This window comes from Thalassophryne amazonica, chromosome 20 (assembly GCF_902500255.1).
Source record: "Thalassophryne amazonica chromosome 20, fThaAma1.1, whole genome shotgun sequence".
Lineage (NCBI taxonomy): Eukaryota > Metazoa > Chordata > Actinopteri > Batrachoidiformes > Batrachoididae > Thalassophryne > Thalassophryne amazonica.
In genome coordinates, this window is record NC_047122.1 from 20,186,649 (window position 1) to 20,197,454 (window position 10,806).

The 10,806-nt window shown below is 40.1% G+C and overlaps 1 protein-coding gene across 7 annotated transcripts in view; it reads right to left on the reverse strand.

Moving 5' to 3' along the window:
* Positions 1–10,806, reverse strand: part of LOC117502099 (epsin-1-like) — a 29,992-nt gene that overhangs the window by 12,868 nt on the left and 6,318 nt on the right. For 3 of the 7 annotated variants that reach the window (XM_034161115.1, XM_034161110.1, XM_034161116.1), the window contains exons 1-5: positions 10,663–10,744; positions 4,766–4,888; positions 4,550–4,652; positions 2,553–2,708; positions 948–1,076 (exon numbers count right to left, since the gene is read on the reverse strand). In XM_034161115.1, the coding sequence (XP_034017006.1) occupies positions 948–1,076; positions 2,553–2,708; positions 4,550–4,618 (354 nt within the window). In that variant the 5' untranslated portion in view covers positions 4,619–4,652; positions 4,766–4,888; positions 10,663–10,744. Of the gene's footprint in view, positions 1–947; positions 1,077–2,552; positions 2,709–4,549; positions 4,680–4,765; positions 4,889–10,662; positions 10,745–10,806 lie in introns of those variants that run through there. The other 4 variants (XM_034161112.1, XM_034161111.1, XM_034161114.1 and 1 more) reach the window with 4 other exon arrangements.

Consider the following 10,806-nt stretch of genomic DNA (forward strand, 5'->3'; position numbering starts at 1 on the left):
CACATTAAGTTCATTGTGGACTCACTATAAGCTTAGTCTTCTTCCATGATTTGTATAATCCAGAGTTTAACTCACAGAGCTCTGTGTGGCGCCCTGGTCAAGAAGACCAAGAGAGTTGTCCCCCCCACCAGTCACTGCAATGGTTTATTTTTTTTAACCATCTGGTTTTTTTTTCATGGCTGTCAGTTGTTTTTTAGCCATTACAAGTTCAGAGAAAGGTGTTAATTATTATCCAATAATGTAATTTTTCTGCCGATTTAGCTGACTCCGCCCGATTGAATGATGGAGAAACCCACCTGCACACAAAATAAATCCAAACTGAAAAGTGTGGGAAATTAATCATTTAATATTTAGCTTGTTTTGCCCTCTCTCTCTCTCTCTCCACAGGAACAGTGGAGAAATATGACATCATCTTTTGGACCACGGTCCAAATTGCTCAAATCCAGCATATATGTAAAAAACACACATCTCTGTGGAAATGTGGCATCATCTGTCAGGCCCCAACTCCAGAGACAACAATGATGCACAAGGGACGCTGAAGCAGTTATACAGAAAGTTATTTTTGCCTCCTTCTGTGTCTCAGCAGAATATTAGAACACACAACGGATTCTCAAGTGATTCCATCCTGTGTAACAGGGGCCTTATTTGTGTATTAAGGTTTATATAATTCGTGTTAAAAGAAACAAAAATTCTCACTTTGTTGAAAAATTACTTAAAATGATTAGTAAAATACAGGATAACTATATTATGTTGATTGAAAATTGTTTCATTTCTAACACGATGTCATACTTGTAAGTGAAGAACATTTTCGGTCATGATCTAAAGAGAAAACCTGCACTGAAATTGTTTGAATTTTATATATATATATTAATCTGACCTGCACCTGCTAATGATGACATCATCAGGGGCTTGGTAAAGCCTCATACACAAGGAGGAATCAATATTACCTGATCTTTACCATCTTTCTCTACAAAACGGTATTCTGTGAGGGCTTTGACAATGTAAATGTTGTCTTTCATTTTCAGAAGCACACGGTCATCACCCGTTTTCAGCAGGTACTCCAGCAGAGTCAGTGACTGAGAAGAAAGAAAGCATGCAGGAACATTAGCAAATGTTTAAAAAAATAACGTACACCAACAGTGTATTGCTTGTAAGAATTTAGTTAAGACTGGCCACAAAACTGTGCAATCACCTCACAACCATAGAGCACAGTGTTGTAATATTATATTCCATCCAGACTTCAGTCATTTTCTTCTGCACATTATCTAATCTTCGCCAAAATTACATTGGACATTGGAAATAAAAGTATCTCAGTGGGGTTCAAATTTAAACCCCACTGGGTTTCACCATTTATCAATTTAGAGCAGGATGTCCATACATAAGGAGCTGGCCTGTTAATACGTAGCTATGTGTTTGACTCCCGGCCATGCTACCAGTCTGTATCCTTGAACAAGACATTTAATCTGCATCGTCCCAGTCTACCCAGCTGTTAATGGGTATCGGCATTGGCTGAGGAAGTAACGTCCCAGTCGTCATGCTACGGAATGTGAAGATAAACACCGGCACCAAGGGGTCTATATAGGGATATAGGGTTTCACCAGGGGTTGTCAAAATCCAACCCCTCATCCATGTCGTGACACCTAAATAACAGATCAAGTAGGGGACTGCCTGTTGGTGGGAACTTTGTGTGTCCCATGGTTGCTATGGTAGCCATGAAGGCCCAACAAGAACTCTGAACACAAAATGGCTAACAGGGCTCTGGTGAAACAAGAAGTCCTCCGTGGCAGATCACGCGGAGGTGGTTATCGTTTTTAATCCAACAGCTGTGAAGGTAAATGAAGGTTGCAGCAGGTCCTCAGACTCTGATCTTCCCAGATTTCCCAGCCATCGGAACAGGGAAAGGATCATGGGTTTGTCAGCGTGCAACAACATTCCCACGACAAAAACTCACGTACAGGCATCCCTGGTTCAACAACTGGATGTACATATCCCATCCAGGAATTGATCAAGAGACAACTTTCACTGCCACAATGATGGTGTTTCACCAGGATCCTCTATGGACCACCCATTTTACAGAACAGAGTACTGATTCTTGTAAGTTATCCTGGCAGCTGTATTCCCCCCCCCCCCCCCGCCACTTGAACCAGGTGTCTGTTTCATGTCCCTACCCAAATTAAGGTATACATTATGACAACATTAACAGCATTAAACTGCAGTCTGTATGATGAGTGCTCCCATTCCATATGTGGGAGCACAATTAATTTAGGAACATCAGCTTTATGTTTTTTTTTTTTTATAATTCAGAAGACAAAAGACATGCTTCCGTGAGTATCTTCAAATTCATCTGACAAAGTGATCAAAACAGCACTAAGGTAACTCCACGCTGTCCTACAGACTATAATGCTTGGCACAAGAATGTTTGGTGTTGAATTTTGCCAAGGAAAAACACACACACACACACACACACACACAAAAAACCCATATATAAACCACTCACAGAGGCCGAGAAATAGAAGCCACATTATAGGATTTGTCATCTTCCAGTTCCTCACCTTGTGGATGTGTCTCCAGTTTCTGTCATCTTTCAGGCGTTTCCAAAGCATTGTCATGATCTCATTGCAGGCCACCACATTATAGGTCAGGTCGGAGATGTCTGCCATTTGAGAACTGGATGGGCCCCACGGGTCATTGGATGTCGCCTCTCTCACCTGGGTTAAAAAAAAAAAAAATGTAACATCTACCCAGAGTAAAAAAGGAGGCAGACCAAGAGGTCAAAGATGTCAGCTTGTGAAGTGACCACTTTTAAACTGAAGGTGGAGCTGTTGTACTTCAAATCAAATTTCCCACTCTAATGGGACAGACTCTCACTCATTTTCAACGCTTACCAGGTGTCACAGACCGAATGGTCCCCCCCTAAAAATTTGTCCCCCCTGCCTCCACTGTGCACATGTCATTTTGGACCACAGCAGCACGTCTGAGACAGACTCTCTTCACCCGAAGCGATCAAATGGATTAATGAGATTATTAACCATTAGATTACAAGGTAAAACCTAAAATCATTCTAAAGTCAGTTTTAAGCAGAAACAAGGCAGTACTCTACGCTTTGAAATGACCGATGCATAGTGAACGCATCAGCTAGCAGCTCATGTAGCTGCGGTGCTCTGATCTCTTCCTCCATCTTTTATGATGAACTAATGCTGAATTTATGTGAAAATTATTATACAACAGCTTCAGATATCTGTTGCTGACACAGATGATGACCGGAGTGCAGTTTTAAGCAGAAACAAAGCGATAACCCGTGAACCGCGGCCAATGACGCATGCACAGCGAAGGCAGGAAGGACCAATTTTTAGGGGGGACCGTTCGGTCTGCGACACCGGGATCAGGTCGTGGATTAATGGGATACTGAACAATTTAAAATGGTGCCGAAATACTGCAGATCATATTTCATTTGCACCTAAGATTTGAGAGGTTAGAAAGTCCAATGACCAAACTGTTTATTGTTGCAGAAACTTCAAGTGAATCATTTGCTCTTTTTAAAATTTAACTTCTTCAGTCCAGATGGCTCATTGCCACAATCTAGTGTAGTGCAAACAGATTATGATCTTCATTTCAGTCATTATCCAAATGTTTTCGGAGAAGGTAAGAGAACATATGTAACACGACACAAACTGTCTACAATCTATCATTTGATGTGATGAGACTGCAACTAAGCCATTCTTTATTCATCCTTTGTTGTTATTTAAATAATAGAAAACAGGAGAGAAGTTTCATAAGTATTCAAACCAACAGGTCAAAATACACTTTTATTCTGCTGGTTTTTGATAACTAATCAAAAGCAGTATTCTCAAACTGAGCCAGTGCAATTCTGTTCATCATTGGTATATAACAGTTTAAAATTGAAAATATGACAATACCTGGTTTAAATCTAATTTAAAAAGGTCTTAAATTCAGTCTGTCTTTACCATATAGGAGAAGAGTTTAAAAGAATATCTCCAATTTAACGGTATGTTTGAGTTTTCTGCAAGTATATTCATATGCTTGGTTCAAACGAAAACATCTTAATACAAGAGCAATCAGAGATTTCTGATGTTTGCCAATCGGGATCACCTCCAAAATTCAGTGGAGTCTTCCATGCCCCAATATCTATCTGTGATGCAAATTTGGTGAGATCTCTGTGAAGTAGTTTTGATGTAATGCTTCAAGCCTATAAAAAGTGAAATCTTGATCCAGAATCCAGATCACCTCCAAAGTTTAGTGGAGTCTTCCATGATGTATAATGCATCTGTGGTGCAAATTTGGTGAGAATCTGTGACATAGTTTGAACATAATCATTCAAAGCCTATATAAAGTGAAATCTTGATCCAGAATCCAGATCACCTCATCAAAATCCATGCAGTAGTTTAGACGTAATCTTACTAACAGTCAGACAGGCAAATAAATAAACGCCAATGATTTTATTGTGAAAGGCAGCAAACAAAGAGAGAAACCAAGATTATCAGGAAGCTTGAAGATCTTATCTACACACATCTTGCAAAGTTTCTCTTACCTTGACTTCAGCCTCAGAGTAGTTCTGGACCAGGTTCTTCAGCTGTCTGCGTAGCATAGAGGACGTCATGGTGCCTGAGGGGAGGTAGTCGAGTGAACCCGATCTGAATTAAGGAACTTAGTGAGCAAAGCTGTAAGATCACAAAGAAAATAAACACATAATGAAACCACAGGTAGCTTTTACAGGAGACTGCCATCAGAAAAAAGGACTTTTTACACTGCTTGTGCAAACGTGATGCTTCAGTGAGTATCCATCCTGCCAGGTTCTCTTTGTCTGGACTGCATTTGATTGTGTCACGATATCACAAACTGGATCCAACTGCTGACAGGAGGAACCAGTCTACAAAGGGAGACACACACACACTTTGGCTGTGTGTTACAACAAAAACACGACATCTTTGAAACAGCCCAAAACAAGTGGGAAAAAATCTCTAAAGTGGATGCTAAAATTAGCTTTTTTTTATGACCGGTTGCCAAATTAGTCTATTCTGTCAGTCGCACATCTTGGCAAAAACACTGCTGGTGTGAAAACAGTCAAGCCGGGGTGGACTGTTTACGTAGCACACAGTTTAATTTGGCGTCAACATCTTACATTGTAACCACTGTTTCAATTCAAAAGCAAATACACACTAGTTCTCTATGTTATAACAAGACGCCAGCCGTGTGTTGTCACACCAGTGAGGCACTTGATGCAGAAGCAAACCGAAAGTGACAATGCTGTGACCCATGGAATTGTTTGGTCAAATTATCTAAAGAGGTCTGTTTGGAGTTTTGGGAAACGCTTACATTTCTAAATCTGTAATTTTAAAGGGCAAATAATCTTTTAACTAGTAGATTACTTAAGATTAATCAACAGATTAATCAAAAATACAGAAAAAATTGCCATTTGTAGCCCCAACTAAAATAAACTTAAACCATAAAAGAACAAATAAGTTTATTAAAATCAAATGTATTAATTTGTATAGTGCCAACTCACGATAAAATCGCTTCAAGATGCTTCACACAACATAACAGAAAACAGAACAAAGTGAATTAAAAGATTAAAAACATAATAAACACAAAACCATAAAAAAGTACAAGAATAAAACACATAACACAATGTACTAGTGGTAAAACAAGGAGAACAAATGAGTCTTTAGTCTGGATTTAAAAGTCTCCACAGTATCTGACTGCCTTATGTGCACCAGGAGATCATTCCACAGAGCAGGCGCACAATAAGAAAAGGCTCTGTGATCGGCAGACTTTTTAACTCACCCTGGGAACGCAGAGACGCTCTGCACCCTGTGAACGTAGGACCCAAGCCGGTACATAGGGCTTAACCATGTCAGCCAGGTAGGGAGGTGCCAGTCCATGAACAAGTATTATTTAAAAAAAAAAAAGTGGTCCGACTATGCTTTAGACTACAGGCTTTATGAATTACTGGAGCTGGAAAAGCACATTCCAAGTTACAAGAACATCATAATGAAGTGTAACAAAACATCTTCTGTTTGAGTAGTCCAGGAGCCAGCCATCAATTTTGACCTGATTGGTACCACTGAAGGTGGTACCAAACAACACTTAGAATTTTTGGTTAAAATAAAAGGATTAATAAATGGAATAGTTTTGCCTGTGTTGAATGTGTGGTCTCCAAAGTAAAGGTCAACGTCCACTGAATTCAATGACAGGTGGTATATGTTACCCTGTAACATGATAAGTATGACAGATGTTGCAAACAATTCCTTATTCGAGCCCCATCAACCCAAACAATTTTCATCATTTTGTTTACTGAAATTGGAGCAACTTTAACTTTTGACCACTGTACAAACTGAAATGGACCTTTGTCACCATTTTTGCTGTTTTAACAGGGATGGGTATTGATAAGATTTTAATCGATAGATACCATTATTGATTCCGCTTATCGATCCGATTCCTTATCGATACCTCTTGTGAATTTTCTGTGTACTAAAAGTGGACTTTACAGGAGTTCTATGTCAACAACATTTTATTGAGTCTTAAAGTGAATATATATGAAATTGGTCATTGGATCCTTAAACTCTGGACATAAATAAAAAACAAAATCTGTAGTTTTTGTCAAAAGCATTTCCTTTCAGACATTATTGGCATGAATGTCACTCCATACCTCTGAGCTGAGCTCTTGCAACTGTGCTGTGCTGCACATGGGCATCAATTTAATTCATAAAGAATGCAGGACATCTTATTTTGGGAGGAAAAAACGTTTTAATCAATTGTAGTTTATTGTCGGTATTATAACATTTGGAAAGAGCGGTCATTTTATTTAAAGCGGTGATTCGCTTTGAAGTTATTAATTCCAACCGGACTATAACTCGACCCAAAGAGCGGCGCAGCATTTGGAGCTATGCCAACGGAATGGAGGACGAGTCTTGTTTCTTGACTGCAACAACACAAGAGTCCCAGTTAGTGACTTTAATCAGGACAAAAGTGACTCATGATTGACATATTTTAATGACTGAGAGGGGTTAAGGAGCGGACTTTCCGCTTCTGAAGAGCAGCAAAGCAAAGAACAAGTGAGCCAGCGGATCGCAGCGCTGCTTCATTGGTTCAGGCTTTAGTCGCGCTGCAGAAGTGGCTGATTACAGAGCTGCTGCAGGGTCTGCAATCAACATAGAGAAATGATCATTTCCCGCTTACCCTCAAAAACAATGGCCGCTGTGAAGGACCGATAAGGGAATAGTTAAGCAAAAAGGCTATTGATGTCGGTGGATCAAATCATTTCTTAACGATACCCGAAAACAACCGGTTCTCAATACCCAAACCTAGTTTTAACCCCAAAACATTACGTCATAGATGATCTAAACTATACCTTTTTGGAATCATTATGATCAGACAAATAATAATACAATAAATGCTTTTGGAGGGTGGCATGCATTTTCAGAGGTTCGACGTCCATGCCCAGTCGCCCCAAATGACCGATATTTACCCGAGTTAGATGACGGCAAATATCGGTCATTTTGGGCGACTGGGCATGGACGGAGGGACTCAGAAAATGCATGCCGCATGACAACTGCAGAAGAAGACTCCCACTCCCATATCTGGACCTCAAACAGAGAGAAAAAAAAACAAACAACAGAATCAGGTGGCAGAAAGACAACAAATACAGTATAATTTGTCAGCATTAGGCAACAAGAAAAACAGAAGAAATACTAACGTGATTGCCAACCACTAGCCCTAAGCTTTACTAAAAGATCTAGACTCTGTGACCCACAGACTTTTTATTCACCCTAGGGACACAATGTAGTCCTGTACCCTGAGAACACAGAGCCTGGGCTGGTACGTGGGGTTTAAGTAGGTCAGCTAATTAGGGAGGTGCTAGTCCATGAATAATTTTATAAGTTAACAGCAAAACCTTAAAATCTGATCTCACAGGGACAGGAAGCCAGTGAAGAGACGCCAAAATGGGTGTAATGTGGTCAAACTTTCTACTTCCTGTCACAAGTCTGGCAGCAGCATTTTGAACCATTTGGAGACCCCTAATGCTGGACTGCGGAAAACAGAACATTGCAGTAGTCAATCCAGAAGAAACAAATGCACGAATCAGTATCTCAGCATCAGCCATAGACAGGATGGGATGAACCTTCGCTATATTTTGCAGGTTGAAGAAAGCAGTCCCCATAATATCTCTAATGTGGAGGTCAAAGGACAATGTAAGATCAAAAATTACCCCAAGGTTCCTCACTTTGTCAGTGTGATGTATGTCACATGAGCCTAGGCTAATCGTTAGCTGGTCAAATTGATGCTGATGTCTCACTGGACCAAGAACCATCATTTCAGTCCTGCCAGAGTTTAAAAGTAGGACATTGCTAGACATTCAGCTTTTCATTGATGCAAGGCAATCTTCTGAGGATTTTATGATGAGATTACCAGCAGTTATCGGCATGTATAACTGAGTATCATCAGCATAGCAATGAAAGGTAATGCCAAAACAACGCAATATGCGCTTAAGGGGTGCTATATAAAGGGAGAAAAGCAGGGGGCCTAAGACAGACTCCTGTGGAACCCCAAATTTCAAGTCACTAGTTAGAGGTAGTGTTGTTGTACAAAACACAGTGAGAATGACTGTGTCAGGTATGATGTCAGCCATGCAAGGGCATTCCAGTAATCCTAAAATGATTCTCCAGCTTATCGAGTAGAATATGATGATCCACTGTATCAAATGCAGCACTAAGATCTAACAGCACCAGAACCGTAGTGGTGTCTGAATCCATTGCAAGCAGAAGATCATTCACCACTTTAGTGAGAACTGTCTCTGTGGAATGATATTTTCTTAAAGCAGACTGCAGTGGCTCAAAAAGATTATTCTCAGTATCAAATGCAGCACTAAGATCTAACAGCACCAGAACCGTAGTGGTGTCTGAATCCAATGCAAGCAGAAGATCATTCACCACTTTAGTGAGAACTGTCTCTGTGGAATGATATTTTCTTAAAGCAGACTGCAGTGGCTCAAAAAGATTATTCTCAGTAAGGTGGTCCTCCTCAAGCTGCTGTGAAACCACCTTTTCCAGAATTTTAGAGCAAAATGAGAGATTTGATATTGGCCTATAGTTTTTCACTATACTAGGGTCAAGATTAGATTTCTTAAGTAATGGTTTAATCATTGCAGATTTGAAACATTCTCAGGAGGACTGTATTCTACGAACACATGCCAAACAGTAGAGTCCTGATGACTAGATGTCTTTGATCCTTGCACTTCCTGTATGATTGTGATACTTGGATGCTAACCAGTAACTGAAGGCAACAACTAGATGTCCTTAGTGCTTTGTTTCTCTGAAGCAGCCATAGGTATTATAACTGAGTAAAGTGTTGAGGACCTCAGTGGCTGCAGAAGGCCAAAGGAATTGCCACAGTTTTACACATAGGATAATATCTGGCTTAAAACTAGGTTAAAAGGACTTTATATTTATTGAAAACCTTACTTAAACATTTGTACAAGATGGTATAAAACCCAACAGCTAATTTAGCCATGTACAAGCCAGTGTAGATGAGACCATTTCAAGCCATTCATGTGGTTATACCAACACTAGCCTCTTTTTTTAAAACTGATGTAAATAAATTTTAATATAAGCCTTGAAAGAGTAATCAATTATAAATATGTAGCATTTTATATCACTTGACTAAGTTTGTCTGCTCCAACATATCTGACCGATGTGATCAGATGAAAAGACCTTCAACTTAGCACATTTGTTTTGGCAGGATTTCAATTTAAAGAGCTACTTTTTAGTCCTAATCATTCATGTCAATCCTTTTCTGGAAAAGAAGATCGTCTATTAGTCGATTACTGGACAGTGGTAAAAGTCTACATCCAATGACGACCCAGAGAAGCACGTTCATGAGATTGTTTAACGTGAGAATGCCATTGCACACTGACAAACACACACGGTCCTTGACAGATCCTTAGCCTGAGTTTGGTGGCTGGGAAATCCTAGATGATCAGGGTCTGCTACAGCTTTCATCCAGCTTCACAGCTGTTGGGTTACAAGCCATCACCTCCTCCACTGTTAAGGACTTCTTCTTTCACCACCCCTCTTAGCTCTCTCGTATTTAAGTTTCCTGTTGGGCCTTCATGGCTACCATAGTGGCACACAAGGTCCCCACTGTATTGTACCCAAACAGGCAAACCCCTACTTGATCCATTACCCAAATATCACGACATGGACGAAGGGTTGTATTTTAACATCAGTCCTAATGATTATGAAAGCAAGCAAATACAAAATGCTAAACTGTCAACCAGATGAGAATAAAAACAGTCATCTTACAACTGATACCGTCAGCTCCGACAGAAAAAAAAAATCCCCCCCAAAACAATGATGCTAAAAACCTGCACCTATATCCAGACTCATCTATTGAAAGGTGAGTAAGCAGATATTTGTGCTTTGTCAGTTTCAGGACCTCGGACAGCGACTGAAATCAGAGTCAATATGGAGGAGCGAGCGACGTCTGCACAGCGGCGACCCAAAAAAATCACACTTTAACAACCGAAAACAGGGATTTGACTTACACAGAAAAGCCTCTACTTTTACCTCTCAAACACACACACACACAAAACAGTCGCTGCTCACTGAAACAATGGCGATTTTAAGGCAAACACACGACACTAACCCTAACGAAGAGCTCTTCAGGAACCTTCCAGGCAGGCGACTACTCGACAGCTTCCGTCTTCGTCATTTTCAGTGCACGCCAAATCACGCCCCCTGAAAAAGTAGCTAAGATTTTCAGATTAAAGGTAAAAATTTTTAATAAAAA